The sequence below is a fragment of the Sorghum bicolor genome, chromosome 2 (genome assembly GCF_000003195.3).
Source record: "Sorghum bicolor cultivar BTx623 chromosome 2, Sorghum_bicolor_NCBIv3, whole genome shotgun sequence".
In the NCBI taxonomy this organism is placed as follows: Eukaryota; Viridiplantae; Streptophyta; class Magnoliopsida; order Poales; family Poaceae; genus Sorghum; species Sorghum bicolor.
The window spans coordinates 7,889,231-7,909,602 of record NC_012871.2 but is presented as its reverse complement, the minus strand read 5'-3'; the positions used below and the strand labels follow the sequence as shown (position 1 = coordinate 7,909,602).

The following is a 20,372-nucleotide window of genomic DNA, read 5'->3' as shown; positions in this document are numbered from 1 at the left end:
GATCCTCCGAAACCAATAGCCAGTTAGCCACCTACTCCGTGCTCTGCAATGCTCTAGCACAAATTCCTCAATTACAGACATATGCCCCCCCCCCCCCTAGGGCCACGTGGCAAACAACAAGTGGCCATTGGCCCTCACTTTCGGATCGCACACGCTTGACGTTTGTGCTTCTTGACTGTGGCTGACATGTGGGCCCTAGATGATGTCAGCTCCGTGATCAGGGCATCATATGCCCCGTCGTCTTCCTGTGTGGCCCACCGCCGGCTGCTTAGGCGTTCCCGGCGGTCACGAGCGCAGGCGCGGTTTTTGGTGGCCGCAAGCCTCCACAAATCGATGCATTGGCTTCATCATTCCAAGCAAGGATCCAAGCCTGCTTGACATCTTCGTGCTGCTACACATCCAGACGATGTCGAGGCGGACAACATGGTGGCGTCGCGAGCCCAGCCAACACATAGCGGCGCTAGCTCTGCGTGGCCATCGGTTGGCGCTGGATGAAGAGATCTACCCCTTCCTCCTTACGATTACGAGATGGATGAATCAAAGTCCACCGCGTCAGGTTTGGCCCGCCATGAAGCCAGGTGCGTGGATCGGCGTTTAGTCGGATCAAAGCTTGCTTGTGGCCACATTTTTTTTTTTTTTCTGAGGCGGAGTTGCTCGCGGTTGGGGTGGAGATGTCTAGCTTGTGATGCGGAAGTTTGATGTAACGATGGTCATGATCTGCTTCGCAGGAAATTTTATTTCTATGTATACTGGACCGGTAGGAGACTGATCCGACCTATACTCACAAATTTGTATTATTTAGTTTTCAATAGCCAGGATTTAGCATCCAATTCGATTTCTTCTATTTTTATCTTGATTTTTTATTTTGAATCCTCATGAACATGTAGGACAAACACGACACAAGACATGTAGTGCTGACAGCCTAACATGGCATGCATGGTGTGTATAACCTGCTACGGCATCTGTCCGTTAGAACAATTAGTAAGGAAGCTAACTTGTCAAGCTAATCTTATCGATCGTGTGTATGGCAAGAATTAAGATTTGGTTCTTGCTTAGCTCGGCGAAATGAGAATTTGAAGGTGGGGGTTTGTACGGCAAGACCTGGCTGCTCAGCGAGATCGAGTAATTGTTCTGCTCGATGAGATCCCAATGGCACCTTCTAGTTTTATATAGAAGATCCAACCGAAGGAAAAAGTAAAGCCAATTCATGTAGAACTTGAAGTTCATAACATACCATACATAGATGTGATGTTTCAATTGATTCCAATCTAATTCTTATTCGATTCCGACTCCACCGACCAACACGGTGGCATCGGCAGCCTAGGTTCCAGCAGGGACCTGCCTGAGGGCCTGCGACGGCCGAGATGGGCAGGCGGCCGGCCGGCCGGCTATTGCCGTGCTAGGCTGCCTGAGTTGCCGGCGGAACCATCCTGGGTGGCTGCGGTTGCTGCCCTGGATCCAAAGCAGGTGGAGACGTTCCTCCGGCCTGTGCTCGCGCCCCCGTCCATCTCCTAGCGAGGAGACGCTACTCTGGCTGCACCGCCCTACATCTCCATTCGCGTAGCACTGGCCTCCTAGAGGACGGAACGAGAGCGCAGATAGCAGCTGCCACCTTCGGAGGGAGCGGAGAGGCGCAAAGGGATGAAATCTAGGCTTGACCGCTTGATTCCAATTCCAATTCGGGCATGGCTGGAGAGACGGAGCGGGGGAGGGAGAGACGGGCCGCGGGCATGCAGCGCGCTGGGAGAGACGGCCGCGCGGGGAGAGGCTGCCAGACCGACAGACGAAATTTGAGGGCTGTAGTATCAGGTATAGAAATAGCAAAATATGCCCGTGCGTTGCTACGGGAGCAAATAGATGTTTGTAGAAAATGAGCACTTTGTTATATTTATTTGTGTTTTGATAATTTTTAAGCTTTTAAAACTGACTTTGAAGGAGACTGTCCATATATAGTTTATATACACTTTTTAGAATTTTTATTTCACGCGCAATGGCACCTTATACTCTCTGGTTGAAAGGAGCCTAATAAACTTTTGAATTATAATTTCTAGATTTGATTCGGGCCAGTTTCTAGCCGCGCGGAAGGCGTTGCCAGTGAAGCTTGCGCCGGACGGTGCACGGGTCGCTGCCGATGAAAATCTCGGACTGGTCCAAGGTCCTAGGCAGCGACTACCGACCTAGCTACCACTATGGCGCAGGAGGCGCCGGGGAGTGGTCGGAGCTCGACGACGATGAGAACAACCATCGGGTAAAAAAAAATTAGACAACGGCATATATTACATGCCTCAGCCCGTCCGTCGCCTACCCCACGTGTGGCCCTCCATCCCCCCCCCCCCCCCCACGCTCTGTCTCCAGCACCTGTGCCCACCTCGCTCGCAACTCTCCATCTCCCCCGATACTCCCTATGCCCGACGCTCCTCTCCTCTCTCCCACAAACAAACCCCAAGGCGGACCGGCCTGCGGTGCGGCGGCGGCGCGGTGGACGGGGCTAGGGTTTCATGGCCGCTGTTGCGCTGATTCCACCCTAGGTCTCCGTCTTCCCCGGTGAGCACGCTCGGCCTCCGCAACGGGCGAGCTCCTTGGCGGCAGGTGAGTTGGGCCTCCTACTCGCTTCCCTCCATGTACTCCTCCGCTGCCTCCTGTCGCCATGTCAGCGGCAGCCTGCAGTCCGGCACCCAGGCCTGCAGATCAGGGCCTCTGCACAACAGATCAAATTGTTTGTCATCAGGTTCTCCGCTCAGAGACGGAGACGGTAAAAAAAAAGTGGCATGGGTGGCATACTGAATTTTTCACAATTAAATATTAGAGGTAGATTTGGACTTCGATTGAATTGGCTGCATTTGATTTCGTGTCTGATTTGGAAGTGATTTCGTGTCTGATTTGGAAGAGGAGATTTCTTTCCAGTCTATGTTGCGTCCGAACTCCGAAGTAATCCGATCTTCACCATCGAGGCCCGGCGGACTGGTGGCAGAAAAAATCTATAGGTAGACTGAAATTTTGGCTCTTTATAGATAGGTATAGAAAATTGCAACCCTATACATATATTAAGGAAAAATTAGCGATTTTCATTGTTGCTAACCTTGGAGATCTGAGTAAATAATGATCCTTTGACTTATCACCTGAGTACCTGAGCCCTTCAATATTAGCACCAAGCCATACGGAGGCAGAGGAGACTGCATCGTACGAGCGGAGAGGCGCTACTAGTTGCAATTGAGCATCTGCCTCACGCCTCAGAGCACCAGCAGTATGCTTCCAAAACGACACTTGGCGGCCAACAATGCATATCGATGGCTAAAATTAGTTGGCCGGAGGTTCCGTTTTTTTAATTTAGTATTACTGAATTTGTGTCCAAAAATATAAATTTGGTCGGTTTACTCATTATCTTGAGTAATGAGGAGGATCAAATTTTGTGGTCCTACAACTCCACTGGGAGGTACTCGGTGCAGTCATTGTATGCTATTATCAACCACAGGGGTGTGGTTCCAGTGTTTGTTCCAGCTGTTTGGAAGCTTAATATTCCATCCAGAGTGCAATTTTTTCTCTGGCTGCTTTCTAATAATAGAGTGCTGACGAGAGATAATTTAGCTAAAAGAAGGGAAGTCGAAGACTCGACATGTTTGTTTTGTGGGGAAAATGAAACAATTATGCATTTATTCTTTCAGTGTTGTGTGGTTAGGAATGTCTGGGATTTTATATCTCTTTGGCTTAATAGATCCATGGGTAATGATTTCATTTCTGTTGCTTCATTGTGGATCTCAAATAAAAAGTTCATGGTGTGCAATATAGTTTCTTCAGCGGTCTTGTGGGTGATCTGGAAATTACGCAATGCTCTTTGCTTTCAGGGTGTACCATGGATGGGGATGAAGATGGTGTTTGCTATGTTGGGACGGATGCAGAGAAACTGGATGCCAGGAGAGTGTGGAGCAGATAGTTTGTCTAGTGGAAGCCGAAGCAAGATCAGCACCGCAGATCACGTGGAGATTGGAGTTATCAAGGTTGGCTCAATCAACTGCTCAGCCTTCGGAGGGCTTAGGAAGTGCGATGTCCTGTCAGTGTAATAGGGCCTAGATGAGTGTGTGAGCTAGAGTGTGATTTTCTTTCCTAGCCTAAACGTTTGGCTTTTTGTTTGGCCATGTGGCCCTGCCCTTGTTGGCACTTAAACTCTGAACTTGAGCTGCATTACTGTTAGCTTTATGGTAATAAAGCTGGGGAAACCTTTTCTTCAAATGTACAAAACGATGCGGTTCGATACGGGATATTTCCATACCGGTTTCATCGTTAATAGGGATATTTCCGTATCGGTTTCATCGTTAATATTATGTAGGGACAACAATGAACGACGTTTTGAGCCTCACTCCATAGGGGGTGCTCTGCTGATGGTCTTGCAGAGCCTCAAAGAGGGGCGCAGTTTTTTGGTGCATACATGTTCAACACTGTTATCCTCATCGTCCAAAACTATAACAAGATGTGTGCAATTCAAATCAGTAGTGTGAAGCAACATTGGGGAAGTGTGAAGCAATAGTAGGAGAGTAAAAATTGAAAACACTAGTGGTTTGTCCTGACAACGGAAAGCTTGGAAAGAACGGAGACAGTAAAAATTGACGTTTCTAGGAGGGAGACCATACTGAGGACTAAGGAATGGGCCTGCGTTGAGAAGGCATAGGCCACCTTATAAAACCGACGTGTAATTCTAAAACCAGCACTAGCATGTGTGATCCAAGTTTGTGAAGCAAAGATAGATATGTAATTTTTTGGCGTGACACATGTTGCCCAGTATGCAACCTCATAAGACCAACTTCAACAGAAGAGGTTTCGAACATATTTGAGTATGTTAAGATAAAAGAGAGTCTAACCGCTGTTGTGTAATCTATATTTAAGTATTTTAAGATAAAAGAGAGTCTAATCGCTATTGTATTTGGCTTTGTAAAATAGTAAGTCATCTATCCCAAAACTCTCACATACTAAATATAGCTTGCATATGCCACTGGTCATCCGCCTCACCCACTGGTCATCCGCCTCACCCTTTAGAAAGGCTGAGTTTTCTGTTTCTTTGCTACAATTTTTATTTTAAAGGTTAGCTAAATCATGGGTTTAACCATCTATTTTTACAAACTCTCCTGGAGTTGCTCTAAGGATTTGTCATACTATCATAAAGTGATGACAAAAGAGGGCAGGATTGCTTTCAACTTTTCTAGATCTAATTATAAGTTCCAGGAGGCGGCACCAGGCATGTTTAGGGACATGACCCCAGCCATTTGCTACGAGCATAGTTCCACGCTTCGTTTATGATCAAAGCGTGCGACGATGCAAGGCAACTATGAAAGTAACTCACCACAATATCTAAAAACACCATCAAACTTTCAATAACCCATATAAAATTCTCTCCCACAAAGTTGCAACCATCCAAACAACAAAGCGAGGCAGGCTATCAAATGATATTTGCTCGCATTTCATCTAACCATCGATCAGGCACCAAATTGGCCGGTTACATCCCTCATCAGGAGTTAGCAAACATTAAAAACTCTAGGCTCTCTAGGTTTGTTACAATAGCTACATCAATAGGTTTACACAACACACAAAGACACAAAGCACACCGCGACGAGCCATAAATAATACATGGCTGCAGTGGGGCGACTCTACATGGCCCCCAGCGGGCTGTGAGGACTAAAACGACAGCTTTGCTAAGAAAAAACACACTGATTGATGATGGGTGTTGTGGTTAGATAAGAAACACCTCATCTCATCTTTGTCACTTTCCTCACCACCTTTGTCTCTCTCACCTAGTGTTAGCCTCCGGTTTGTGGCTGACTCCCGCATAGTTCCCGTTGCTGTTATTACTAGATTTCTTGTGGAGCTGGCCCTCATCATCATGATGCTGCACCTTTGGTGGGTCAATGCTCATTCCCAATGTGGTTGTGACACTTGGTCCCTGGGAGTGAGCCATTCCACCCTTAGCAAGTATGTTAAGGTCAGATAACGACAAGAAATTATGTGAATGAAGTAGCATGACCAAACTGATGAAAAAGGATAGCAAAGCTCATTGTGCTCACCAATAGACGTGAATTTTCTGCTTCCATGTCTTGGCAAGCCTTCTTGAGGTTGTCAAGTTCTGCTCTGAGAGCACTATTCTCAGTTGTTAGGTCAGCTACCTTCCTGGCTAGTTCCTCACACTCTTGCTGAAACACAAGACATGGTAGTTGTTAACATTTTTTTTTATAATCATAAGCATATATTTTAAAAATATATAAAGAAAAGAATATGAGTTAACTCCAATACGCAACAAGGAATCAACATTTCCATATTTCTTGCACAGTCAAGCTTTGCTCCACAATTGACATATACTATATATACCATTATATGTGTATCCAGGGGACAGTAGCTGCTAAATGGTAGGGACCTTAGATTACATATTTAATTTGACATTATATGTTCTAGCCCCACCTTGGCGATCCGAACCATGTAATTGGAAATTTGGCATGAAGGTCACAAGGTTGGCTCAACTAGAAACTTCAGCTCGTCGATAAATGTATCGATATCTTGAAGCTAAAAGCTAAGACTGTGCTTTCGATACTATTTAACAAATGAGTAAACTTCAGACCAGTGGGCAGCCATAAGAACACTCAAGTCGTCCAGTTGTAGATCAACAACATAGTTTAATGAAATGCATGTCACCAAGAACTCGGTCAACAGCATGAAATTGAAGAGGAAAACCAGATCATTTATCGATGACAGTTGAGGCTCAAAATAAAATTAGCAAATACAACCTAATAACCACTGCTAGCTTTTCCCTATTTTCAATTGTTACTCAAAATATTTGATTTTGTTTTTCAAAGTTTAGGGGCATTATAGCAACCAACTGGCAGCAGAAAATACATAGCAAACAAGGTATAAAAGGACCAAAAATGATGCAGTCAGATGAATATTTATCTCTTTTTGCACGCCTATTGCTAAGCGGCTAAGATTAGGGGGCTCCAAACATCAATATTCTATAGTTTTCAATTAATACGCTGCTCTTATTATTTGCTTTACTGTATGTGTCAACATATTTCCATGTTTTTAGTTGTCCAAACAAATTTACACAGATAAGTATTCTTAACACGTTAAAAGGAAAAGCATGCCCTGAGCCAGAAATAATTTTTTAACTTCAAGGTAAAAACTTCGTTCTGTTTCAGTTCATCAAACTCTAGCATTTTTTTAGTGTTCTTTACTTCTTTCGCAGTTGCATGAATCATGGTTTTTGAGGCATCGCCTAGTCATCGCCTAGGTGTTGAGGCGTACCCCAGGCGCCGCAGGACACCACAGGGTTTTAGTTCCGCCATATCTCCTAGGCATCTCCTAGGCGTCCAGGTGTACTCCCAGCGCCACAGGACACCGCAACACCTCAAAAACCATGGCATGAATAAATGTTTTTGGTGGATTGTAGATTCTTAATTGTGACAGCACATTAGATCCCTCCCACCCAAAGCATTAGTTCTGTCCCTCTTAGATCATCCTTTGATTAACACATAGATTCCTGCTTTCATGAGCTGGCAGTGATGTGGAAGGAATAGGGCATAATATGTACTTCCCCATTTGCTCTGTAATTCATTTATGCTCTCTGTTGCAGTGAATAATGAACTGAAAAGTCTTCATAAATTTGGTTCATCATGCTAGTTTTGACTCGAAAAGATGGTTGGTACTCAAAAACAAATTTTAGCTAGTAAGTTTGAAGCGTATGAAGCTAGTATGAAGCATTTGGTACACAGAATAAACTGAAACATATGAAGCTAGTAAGTCATGCACCCATCATTACTGAAAGACAAGGCTAGGCATGTTTTATCATTCCAGGACTTCTCATTAATCTTTGCTACCTCAATTAGTCAATCAGCATCTGTGCTTTTGTAAAACTGGCAATGAATAAATGACATGAGGCAGCTCTGTCAGAGAACCACAAAATGTTTTTTAGGCTATGAATCATGATGCAGCACCCATAGGTTTAGGTACCATTTCCATGTCCAAAACAATTACCAGATCCAGAGGCCAAGCAAGCACATTATTTTATTTAAAATAGACTAGTATCAGTTAGCCCAAAATCAATGAATTTGGAAGATCTTTCATGACTCTAATTAAATCGTGGTAGGACAACCAGGATACAACTAATTTTGGGAAATTTTGGCTCCAAATTGTAATAGTATCCTCTAGTCTCCTTGTCTTGAATTACCATGAAAACAGGTGTTCACCAGGTTGCCAGAAACTAGTGAGTATGTGCAGAACGTACACGAAGAAACAAAAAGATAAATATTGAAATAATTCTTTCCATGGCGTTCTGCAGGAAATGAGGATGTACTGATTCCAGTACTACCTGCTTGCGTAACCTAGATCTCCTTGCAGACTCCCTGTTAGATTGTTTTCGCCTCTCCCTCTTCAATTCACGTTCATCCTGAAGAAATAAGGAACTTTGATCAAAGAAATAGGTCTGGATAAGGCACAATTATGATCTGTAACTTTGCATAAGACAAAAACTCGTGAATCACAGACATCCTAGAGCAATTATGCACATAAATAAATGAATTTCAAAATGATGCTAAGATTCAGTAAAGGCCATCCATACCAGTTGAGTAACGCCATCACGTCGGGCAAGTGCCAACCCAGGATTCGCTTCTCCCTGCACTGCAGGAACAGCCAACGCCGGAGAAGCATTCCAAATGTCCATCCCAATGTTTAGATTTGGGGTGGCACTAGGAAGTGCTGCCCGCCCAGGTGCAGACACTGGAAGCTTCGAGGCCGACCTTCCCTTTGTGGGATATGGCGACTCAACCGCAGCATAGCGCACAACAGCAGTTTGAGATGGCTCACCTGGCAAACACCAATTTTTAATCGCTCAGTCCTTTCCAATGAATGAAAAAAAGGCTTAAGACGAAACACTAACCTTCAGCCGATGTGTTACCAGATTTCCTCTTCTTGGGCGCAGATGAATCCTGAGGAGAACAAACATGAACCACAGAAAGCCAGCTAATTACAGGAAAAACAAGCAATTTAAAAATGGTCCCTTGTGGCACAGCAAGTTGTCTGGTACCTTATGGTCAGTGTCATCATCTCTAGTATCTGACGACTCGTCGCTGCCGCTGTCACCGCTACACACGCAACAGAATTCGAACTGAAATTTAGCCAGAAAAAGGAAAGGGGGAGAAAAGAAATTTAAAACTGCGGGAAGCGCTGACAAGGCAATAGTGTGAAAGCCGGTACCTCCTGGAGGCGTCCTCGCCGGAGGGCGCCCCAGAGCTGCCCTTCTCAGGCGACGCGCCCCCGCCCTTCCCCTTGCCTTTCCCTTCCGGTAGAGGAGCCGCCGGCACAACCGCGGGGACAGCTTCGCTCGTCGGGTAAGGGACGCCCTGCAGAGGAGCAGAGGAGCAAAAAAAATCACCCCCAAAACCCCCTCCAAATCGAGGCCCAATTCTCTGGAATTAGGCAAGGGAAAGGGAGAGCACGAGATGAGGAGGGAAACTTGCCGCGGCCATGGACGCGTGCGCGTAGTACGCCGCGGCGGCGCCTGGGTGGTAGACGGGGAACGGCACCGGCGTGCCGAAGGGCGCCCCCGCCGCGGCCGCCGCCATGAGGTGCTGAAAAATCGAGCAAGGAAACCCTAGTCAGAACCCGGAGTGACCCCACTTTCCCCTCCCCTCCCCCACCCAAAGGTGCACAGAACCTGACCTGCGCCGGCCAGGCGTAGGGGTGGTGCCCCGCGGCGGCGTAGTAGGCCTGGAGCGAGGCGGCCCACTCGGCGTGCGTCTGCGGCGGCACGGCGGCGGCGGCGGCGGCAACCACGGCGGCCGCGGCGGGCGGCTCCGGCGGCTTGGGCTGCTCGTCGGAGGACGACGCCATGAGGGTCAGTCAGTCCGCGCGGCGCGGGTGATGAGATCTGGAGGCCGCCGGTCCGTCCCGGGCGGAAGCGAGCGAGCGAGCAGCGGTGGCGGTCGGTCGGTTTGGGTGTGGTGGGACGCGTGCTGCGCGTCGCCGGCGGTGAGCCTACCGGGGGGGCGGTGTGGGGAAGCAGCCAGCCAGCAGCAGCAGTCCCTGCGAGGAGCAAAAAGGCGCCTGCTTCGCTAGGGTTCGGTGCCCGCCCACCCCCGGTCCCCGTGTACGCTTTCCCATGTGCCCTTAGCACCGCCGCCCTCCGACGTGGCGTCACGCGGTTCGCCTGAGCCTCTGCGGGGCCCGGCGCGTCGGCCAGCGGGATGGACACGGTGACGGCGCTTTTTGGGACCCGGGCCCAGGCGTCGGCGACCGAGGGGCGTGGGTGGGTGCGTGGAGCGGGGGACGCGTAGGCGATTACGGGGGGGGGGGGCGACGGGCGGTGGTGCCAGTGTAAGGACAAGTAGTCATTCGGTGGACGGGCGGTAAGAGAGGAGGGGGGGCTGGGTACACCGTAGAGGTGGTGTGCTCGGTGGGTGAGGGTGGGGCTCCGGGCCCGCGAGTCAGTGGGTGTGGGTGGGTGGGAGGTGGTGCGGACGTGGGGGCTGAGTCGGACGCGACGGGATCCGCGCCCCTGGGTCGCGGCGCGGAGGAGGACAGCGCGGCACGCACCGAGACCGGAGGGGAAGCGCCCCGCCGCTCGGGTCGTGCTGGGCCTTGGGCCTTGGGCCACGGGGGCGAGCCTGCCAGTGGCGGCACGACGGGCTTGGTAGGTGACTCGTGTGAGGCTAGAGAATGTTGACTGTTGAGACCCAACCTTATCAGTCATTACGTACCTGCTCTCTCCAAAAGTCGTTTAGGATAATAATACGATTTTTAAAATTTAAATTTTTATTTTTATAAAAATATTTATCAAAAAATAGTATATATATATATATATATTTGTTGTAAAAGTATATTTTAAGATAAATATATTCATATAGTTTTCACATTTTTAAATTCAACAACTTAAAAAATTATTTATGAGTTATATTTGTAATATTTAACTCAAGCATTATCCAAAAGTAATATAATGTCCGTGCTAACGCTACAGTAACATTTAGGTCAACATAAATTAAACAACTAAAATAACATGAATGCTTTGGTGATTTTTTTTAAAAAAAACAGTGACCACATTACAATATTATAATAAAAAACATGATTCTCTCGACAACCTCAGACAAAGATTACTTGTATGACAACAATGATATCAGAATATATAGTGGACACACACAACCTTCCAACTTTTAATATATAACAAAATTAGTTTGGCAAACATCTAGAATTTACATAGCCTATAACCTTCCTGTGCTCTCCAGCATCTCGTGCTGCGGCCGCGCTACCCGCAGAGCCCGGCTACCTGCAATGCAAAATTCCCTTTCGTACCCAAACAAACAAATATTTGTATTTATATCTTCAATGATTAAATTTTTAACAAAAAAAAGGACACAATTCCTAGAAAACATCACCGCCAAAGCTTAAGCTTCTGATGACTTTTCAATCGTGCTGAGGAATCACTTATATGTCACCCCATTATGAATTGCCCCGTGTAACATTTACTTTCTGTCCAGATCTCTCCTAATGTTTCTCAAAATTTGCCCCAAATCTACCAACATATTAGTGGATCTTTCGAATGCAACCAGGAAGTACCTTGACAAGATTCTCATGTTTGAACTACTTAGCTAATTGTGGTCTGTCAAAGCACTAAACTGAGCAGTGAAATTTGAGTTTTTCCCAATATTTCCTTGTGCATCTGGCCATCTTATTGAACCCACAAGCCAATCCATTATACATTCAATTAGCTGAATCCATGGGCTCACAGGTACCATCAAATAGAAATATCATCAACCATATTTTCATATGGAATAAACAAATTACATCTGCAAGGGCAGTAGCTCAAACAAGTTAGAAAAAGATGGGACAAAATGTAAGAAATGAAAACTAAATTACGATACAGAATAAGGCTATCTAGTTTAACATGTAAATGGCATTGTCTCAAAGAAAGTAAATCTTCTGATCCAACAAATTTGCACTAAGTGGGAAAACTCAAAGTTCTCTATAGAATTCCCAAGAAAAAAAAAGAGGCTTGGACAAATGCATATACAGGTTGAGAAACATATTTTATTTCACTATGCTTGCAAGCTAGCACAGCATATGAAAGAAAATAGATATATAAGTTGGACAACATATTCTAGCGCTCTTGTTCTTAAGCCAAAGCAATTAAACAGCGAACCTGAACATTGCTTTCCTCCATCAGAATCTCCTTTGCCTTCTCACAAAGATCTCTGACCCTGTAGCATAAATTGCACTGGATCAGAACCTCCATCCCAAGCAGAGCAGATCAATTGTGGATATTAATTCTACAGATCCATTAATCAGACGGTGGGATTTTCAACATCCTTGGAGCAGTTCTAGGCCCCCTAGCATTAGTATTATTTTTCTTTGACAAATAAGTTTGTGGGTTTGTAAAAACCTGAATAAAGCAGTTGTACCTAATCGGTTGGTTCTTCCTTCTGATGTCAATGGCTGAATCGTGCAAACTTATATTTTTTATTCTACTAATCTCGAACCTGAGCAATGTGCATGTGTCCGGAGGCTCAAAACCATCGTAGCAGATGGGGATGGGCTTCCAGACGCCTGAGCTCATCCTCCTAGATGCACTCCCCAATCCCCTGGGGCAGATCGAACCGCACATCCACGGTCATCGCCGCCATGCCGCCTGCTAGATCCTCGGTGGCCCGCGACAGCGGCAGCGACGGTAGAAGAGAAGGCATTGGGGGGCGTGATGGCAGGAGCATCGGAGGCAGAGGAGAAACGAATTCGACGAGGCCGTGCCGAGAGACGGCGAGGCGGCGGAATGGCTTGGATTCTCCCTGCCTTCTCTTCTAACGGCAAAAGACTATCATGGGACAGCGCTCCGCCGCCGCCACCGATCCTCGAGGCAGTGTCCCCCACCACGGCAGCTGCCCTTGCCCTCGCTGTGGAGCCCTCGTCTCGCCCCTGCAGTGGAACTGGGAGAGAGGTGCCGCCCGCATCTGTGCGTCTCGTTTATTTTTTTTTCTTTTTCTTTTCCGATGCAAGTAGAGTTCGATCGTGGCTCGTTTTGCACTGGACGCGGTTGCCGCGTGTTGAAGCCTGTGCGGTGCCCCGTTGAAGCCTAGAGTTGAAGCCAACAATCCATCTTGGCCGCATGTTTTTTAGGTTGAAGCCTTGGAGAGATGTTTTGTAGTCCTTGATTTTAAAGAAGACGACTTCCTGCGTATATATTTTTGGGTGCACAGAGGTTGGAGACTCTCAGCGGGGGAAATTTTACTGGGTAAATCTAATATAATTTGAAGTGTTCCATTATAGTAGAGAAGAGATAATTTTCTTTATAAGTATAAAGGGAGTATATCGTTCAACATTCTATATTTGCTCTAAAAAATCTATGTTTTCCAAATCGAGTTTGGAAAGAACGACAAAGCGATTGGATGTAGGTAGTACAAAGTATGCGTGCAAAAGTTAATGGTTGTTTGGTAACTTGGGTTCCACTTTTTGGACTATAGTTAGAGGATTTAGTTAGAGTTGTTAAAGTTTAATAGATAGTATTTTTGTTTTATTCAACAATTACTGTCCAATCATATACTGATTAGGTTTAAAAGACTCGTCTCACAAATTATTCTTTAGCCGTGTTTTTAGTTTTATAAATAGTCTATATTTACTACTTCATACATATGTCCAGATATTTGATGTGACAAGCGTTAAACTTTAACAAATCAAACCAAACGGGGCCTAATTTGTGTGTCCAAATCCGGTAAAAGTTGGAGTTTGAGTGGATTGTTCGATCGTGGAATCTAGGCCTTGTTTAGTTCACTCCGAAATCTAAAAAGTTTTCAAGATTCTCTGTCACATCGAATCTTGTGGCATATACATTAAACATTAAATATAGACGAAAACCAAAACAAATCACACCGTTTGACTCTAAATCGCGAGACAAATCTTTTGACCTTAGCTAGTCTATGATTGGGCAATATTTACCACAAACAAACGAAAGTGTTACAGTAGCGAAATCCAAAATCTTTTCACATCTAAACAAGACCCTGTATCTCGGGATGGAAAGAGTTTTCAAGTAAGGATCGCAAAATCTGGATCCTGAAACACACGGTCCCTAGGTAAAGCAATCATATGCACACACGGTGATACGGTTTCTAGCGAGAACAAATATGGTGATGCGACTTTAGCTACCAACATCCATAGCGTACACGAGCGAGTGCTATGCTTTTAGGTGTTTTTTCGCGTAATTATTATGGCAATGCCATTATTTTAGTTGATTTCTCCATAGAAATTTATGCAATTAATGAATTTTATACCATTTTAGTTGACCTTTGTAATGGGAATTAGTGATAATTTTACTAGACATGAATGTCTCAACAATTGATTTCTAAAAATGAATTTTAGTTGATTTCTCCAAAAAAATACAGAATTAGTAAATTTTATAATATTTTAGTTTATTATTTTAATACAGTGTTCACTCATTGCCTTTCTAGGAGCATTACAATATGATCTCTTACAGAGTCTTTATTGGTCTTATTCTTATTGTGCACCTTGTGAGCACGTTTGGATCCACGAAGGCAATCGCTCGGATCTTCGTCTAACCCAACCCGGGAACGGACCAGAGGGAACCACATCACGAGGAATGTCCGCATCACGTCGCAAGGCTCGTTTTGAGTTTTAGGTCATAGGGCGGGTAGTGCAGTATAGGGCACAAGGGTCTTGGTAATAACCACGTGCAGAGAACCTTGGAGGTGACTGAAATGAGCAAAAATGTCACTCACCGGCCTAAACGACGAGCAAACACTTGAATGTGAGAGCAAGGGATCACCAGACGAATGGACAAGCTCCAAGGAGGGAGGGAAGAGGAAGGAAATAACCATGCTTTTAGAGAAGTGGCGGTCCAAATCCACTCTAACAAAAAATAACTGACTAAGTCTTGTCATAAGGGGGCTCCACACGGGATATGGCTAGGGCCTTCATGTATGGGTGAGCGTATGCCTGCTCCAAAGAGCGCTTGCCTTTCTAGGAATAAGCAATATCAGCCTGATACTGATATCACGATACGCATTTCCCGAAACTAGCACTAAAGAATAGGCTTGCCCAAGCGGCACCCCAAGATTGGACGCGAGGGGTGGTAAGATAGCCCATCTGTAGAGGAGAGTCTATAGCAGAGGTTAGGCCAAGACAGATATCCTTTACTAGGAGTAGGGAACGGGGTCAAAGAACCAGGTCCGAATGAATAGGAGGGAAGCTAGGTAAGAGAACTAGAAGAGGGGAGATATTATTTCCTCTAGGGGAGGGAACAATATCAGAGTAAAGGCAAGCAAACAGGGAAAGCTAGGTTAGAGAGCTACCCTCTTGAGGGAGAAGCCTAGCTAGGAAGAGGGGTGTTATGGAGATCTAGTTCCCTAGGAGGAGGGGACTTGATCGGATCCCTGAATGGGGGTGGGGTAGGGCACCAGAAATATACGAAAACGTGTCTAGTGAGCCTAATTTCGTGGTTTTCACTTACTACCTCTCTTTAGCTCTTAAGCCTTTTTCTATCGATCGAACATGAAGAAAGCTCACAGAAGAAGTAAGTCATTACAGTTGGTAGGTATTTACTTTCTGTTGAAGTATTTTCTTACCAGTTTCGCTTTTTCTTATCTTCTTCTGGTCACAAAAGGAGGGATTAGCATTATTGACCTCATGAGGAAGCATTAACACCTTTGACTCCTTTCTCGTCTCGCAAAATAGAGAGTGCGCCGAAGCTTCTATTTATAGACAAGACTATTCTATAGCAAAAAAAAATCTTAGCTTCTGGAATATAATGGAGATCTTCATAAAATAGATCCTTATGAGTCTTACAATCAATTCGATTGGAAAGTACAATGGAAAAATTCATTAGGCTGGGATGGATACGCGATCAGGAAAAAAGCAAGCAGAAACTTACCCTTGTGCATTGGCAATGAACACCATCAAACAAATATAGTTGTTGAGGATGAAAACCTAGATAGAAAGCTAGTTATGAAAAAATCAGGGACTAGGAAACCCCAAACTATGAATGGAAACACTTTTCTCAAGCAGAGTTAAACCAATCTGGTTAGGAAGCCTGAGATGGTAGAGAGGGTGTCGTGTTGAATCTTAATTTGGGGCAAACAACAGATGCCCGTGATAAAGGAAGTATGAGATTGATGAATCAGAATTCAATGAAGTAGTTGTTTCATTGTAATATGCTAGATCAGGTTCGCACCGCATGAACTTAGGGGTGTTTGGTTTGAGAAATCAAATCATTCTAGATGAGACGGTGTATCATGACATTTCACTCCTCAAATTTGGTGCTGCTAGTACTAATTATTAGATTTGTGAGAAATGAGATGTTGATGCATCAATCGATTACATTCTACAAACTAGACACAAAAGGTGAGGATGAGTAAATGATGGACTAACTCAATCCTCAAAACAAACACATAGAGGTATTCATTTCTACTTAGAACGGTTGAGAATGAGCCAACTTTTTTGATGGTTTATGCATGGTTTGTCACGCACTCATCTATGTGTGGCAGTGGAGAGGGTGTGTATCCGTGTAGCAATGAGAAAACACTCAGTGTTGTTGGCAGCTAAAACATGATCGAAAAGATTGAAGATGGACTAGAAAATCATTTGTGAGAAAAATGATCAAATTTGGATTAAACTAAGTAAATTTGCAAACTCCATGGAAAACCCAGCCTAGACCGATTTGTGCTAAGAAGGTGGCATCAATTCAAGATATAGACAGTCCGTAGCACCCAATAAAACTAGCCCAATTCAAGAGCTGGTTTTGGCAGTCCGAGCCCCAAATCCTAATTTTCCTTAAAAAATTGATCTAACCTCATGAAAAAATTGTAAATTGTGTGAAATAAGTTTCTTACTAGGATAAGACCTCTCTCTCTCTATTTCTATGAGAGGATCACCATAGATTGAGAGATCCATCCATCCAATCATAAAAACACATCTATCTTTACCTTTTACCTCTAAATTCGATATTTTCCAACCTCTTGTTGCCCAACACTTCTTTCAATGATATTTATTGGTGTCCTAGGTGATCTTAGCGATCCTAGAGCACCCCTATTGTGTGTCTATGTGGCTGATCTTCTTGGAAGGCATTCATGGGTTTTTGGGAAAAGAACAAGCGTCAATTGGCATCGTCAACCTACTAGTTGACCTTGTCATCTAGACCTACCTTCATTGTGTATCTAGGTCATTTGTGGCCTCAAGCGATCTAGCCCTTACCTATATGTGTTGAACATATCTATGTTAGCACATTTCTTTACAATACATTAGAGAAGAAAGCAAAGTATAACTATTAAGATGATCAGTGAAAAAAAGGAGAATCCTATAGATCCAAACAACTTCAAGAACATTTTCAAGCCTTCGCTCGACCAACTTTCTAAGGAGATTTGTAAGATACTGGAGGAGAGGACGAAGGCTCGAGCTACTATTGAATTAGAGTTTGCCCTAGCATACTTTGAGACGGATTGGTAGGGAGTTGCCAAGAAGATCCAAGACATTAATTTTGATCTTCTTTAATCTACTACATCTTCATCTAAGGTAAAAACTAATTAACCTCTTCCTAGATCTGGTACGACTCATGATGAATGCACTAAGATGCTTTGTTGAACTTACTAAAATTTGTCCAAACCCAAGCGCAAGATAATCTTAGCGAGTTTATGGATAGCCATAATAAAAGGGAGAAAAAGAGATGATTTTTCTATTTTCCCATTGTTCGCCTATAGACTATGAAAGTTAGGGTGTTAGACAAACTTTTTGTGTTGGTGAAATTTAGGTTGCATGTGTGGTGGGGAAATTTTGGTGCCACCTAGATCATGTCCATATGACTATGTATACAATGTTTATTGTTTATGTCAAGTTGTGCAATTATGTTAAAGTCTTAAATTGAACTTAAATTTTGTATAGAAAATTATAATTTTATATGTATATTTACTGCTACAGTGCAAATTGTTTAAACCCTCAAGTCAGTCATCTAAATCGTCTAAACGCTAAATAGAGGGTGGCTAACCGTTTAGCGTTTAGCGTCTAGGATAACATTGATTTTTTTTCCTCAAGATACATATGTTAAGTGTTGTTTGGATGCACTAGGGATTTTTATAAAATCTAGATTATAGACTTGGATTTTAGAACCCAGATTCTAAATGATAAAGATCTCTCATGTTTGGATCATGGATTCTATGTAGAGATTTTACCCATTTGAATGTTTGTTTTCTCCATTTTGCCCCCAGTCATTTGTATTGCATGACCTGAGGAAGAAGATAAGCTAGGGGCAGAACTGTCTTTTCATCAGCTCGATGGAAGAAGTGTCCCACCATATGAATCTTGCGAGGGATTCTCAGGAATCTCACGTTTAGATTTTTTGGTATCCCTCTCATAATCTCCCTGTTTGGAAGCTTAAAAGATTTTTTTTATCCTATTTTGAGATTCTGAAATCGGATTCAAATGGGGACTTTAGAGCATCTCCAGGAGTTTGGTATAATCGATTTAGCAAGTTAATAAAAAATAGCAACCTTATATTTTGCCCTTCTCCAACAGTTTTCTATTTTAACTTTCTATTCTAAAATCTAAAGTAGGGTCCATGTCCGATTATTTTTGGAACGGTTTGGAGCTAATCCTTGCACACTGCCGCCACGACATAAACAAACTCTCGCACACAAAGGAAAGATAAGGAGTTCTTTTGACTTTGAAAATCTATGAGTTAAAAATGCTATTTGACAACTTTTTATTTTTAAGAAACTGTTGGAGAAAACTTTTTTCTTTTTTGCTAAAAAATTAAGATAGAGAGTTGTTTTGCCAAACTTCCGATCAACCTTGGTTGCTAATCAACCTTAATATGGGATTTTTTTTTGTTTTCTCTAGGGACAGAAGAGCTACGCAAGTACACATTGACGACCAAAACCGATATGGCCAATTTTGAGGGTTTTAGTACTACTTTGCCGATGGTTACCTTTGCATAAACATCAGTTTCTTCCACGCGAGGTGAAGCAATACGGAATTGGTAAACCCCAGGCTGTATCCAATAGGAGAATCCAAAATAGATCTTCAACTCCAATATGTAAGGCTCATTTTGGGTATCAAGAGAGGTATAACTTAAATATAAGTATCCTCTCTTCTTGAGACCTATTTGCAATTTTTTTTGAGTTTTATTATTGGAAAAGATAAAAAATGGATATGAAACCCTTTGCCTGTAATGCTAAGAGACAGTCTAAGGCACCTTCTAGGAGTTAGCAAGCTGAATGCACATGCATATACTTCACAAATCGATAATTCAACCCAATGGGATGATTCTTTAAGCCGATTTAAGGTGAAATTGAAAAAAACATTACTGGAAAATATTGACATGAGTTAGAGTAACTCCAAGAGCTTGGCTAAAATTAGTAGTCAAATTCCATTATTTGACCATTTTGTGAAATAGAATTTTTTTTAAAAGAAGAAGTTCATAATAACCTTGCTATTTAAAAAATCAGATAGTCAGTGTCACTGGTTAGCTATATATGAACAAAAAAATCAAAGGATAGCCAACTTTTTACAAACCAAATAGCATATCTGTTGGAACCTGCTTTTTGCTATGCAAATTCTAAAATAAAAGAATAGCCACCCTCTTAGAGTTGCTCTTAGTATTATCCTATATCCTAAACCCTAAATAATCAATCATTTGTTGCTAACTATTATTCGGACAAAACAACTACTTGACACAAGCAAAACAAACTGTTTAAACGGGGTAAACGGATGATCGAACCGTAGTGACATATCATCGAATAGTGTTTAAAAGATGAGTACACACTGTTTAGTCGAGTAATGGTAATTTTATAAATTCGATGGTGAAAATAATAAAACCACAAAGAAGCACACTAGTATGTTTCTTGCTTAATTGGGCAAAACTATTCACGAATATATATTTAGAATGAAACTAGTGAGATTAAATTGTCCAATTTTGCATCGATTAAGTAAGGGTATGGCGAGTCTATTTTTTATTTCTCTAAAAGATTCAAATATATTAAAAACTGATGTTTCAGTTTGACAATTTAGACAACATGTGGTTCTAGTGTTGGCTTTTAGGAGAAAATCAACTAATATGCTCACTATTTTCTTTACCGACGATTGTTTTTTTTGAAAAATATTGAAGATGTCCTTATATCCGACTAATATTTCACATAGAAAATGTTTATTAATGTCTATGACTCCAATTATGCATACTATTAATTCTAACATCCAGTCTTGGACTCAGGCCTTGTTTAGTTCACCCCAAAAACCAAAAAGTTTTCAAGATTCCCCGTTACATCGAATCTCCCGGCACATGCATGAAGCATTAAATATAGACAAAAATAAAAACTAATTACATAGTTTAGCTGAAAATTATGAGATAAATCTTTTGATTT

At 43.3% G+C, this 20,372-nt stretch overlaps 1 protein-coding gene and 1 long non-coding RNA gene across 3 annotated transcripts; one reads left to right on the top strand and one right to left on the bottom strand.

The window, feature by feature from the left end:
- LOC110432395 lies at positions 238 to 4,223 on the top strand. The gene is made up of 2 exons (XR_002449843.1): positions 238 to 578; positions 3,843 to 4,223. It is a non-coding gene; the product is annotated as an uncharacterized LOC110432395 (long non-coding RNA).
- Positions 5,340 to 10,101, bottom strand: LOC8078432 (DNA-binding protein EMBP-1). Of its 2 annotated transcripts, none has more exons than XM_021454537.1 (9): positions 9,691 to 10,101; positions 9,489 to 9,599; positions 9,226 to 9,371; positions 9,056 to 9,113; positions 8,909 to 8,957; positions 8,591 to 8,835; positions 8,342 to 8,419; positions 6,051 to 6,176; positions 5,340 to 5,929 (listed from the first exon to the last, which is right to left on the bottom strand). In XM_021454537.1, the coding sequence occupies exons 1-9, from the start codon at positions 9,859 to 9,861 to the stop codon at positions 5,777 to 5,779; spliced, it is 1,137 nt and encodes a 378-aa protein (XP_021310212.1). In that variant the 5' UTR covers positions 9,862 to 10,101; the 3' UTR covers positions 5,340 to 5,776. The 2 variants fall into 2 exon arrangements, with proteins under 2 accessions (XP_021310212.1, XP_002459542.1); XM_002459497.2 differs by having other exon boundaries at positions 5,340 to 5,950; positions 9,691 to 10,100.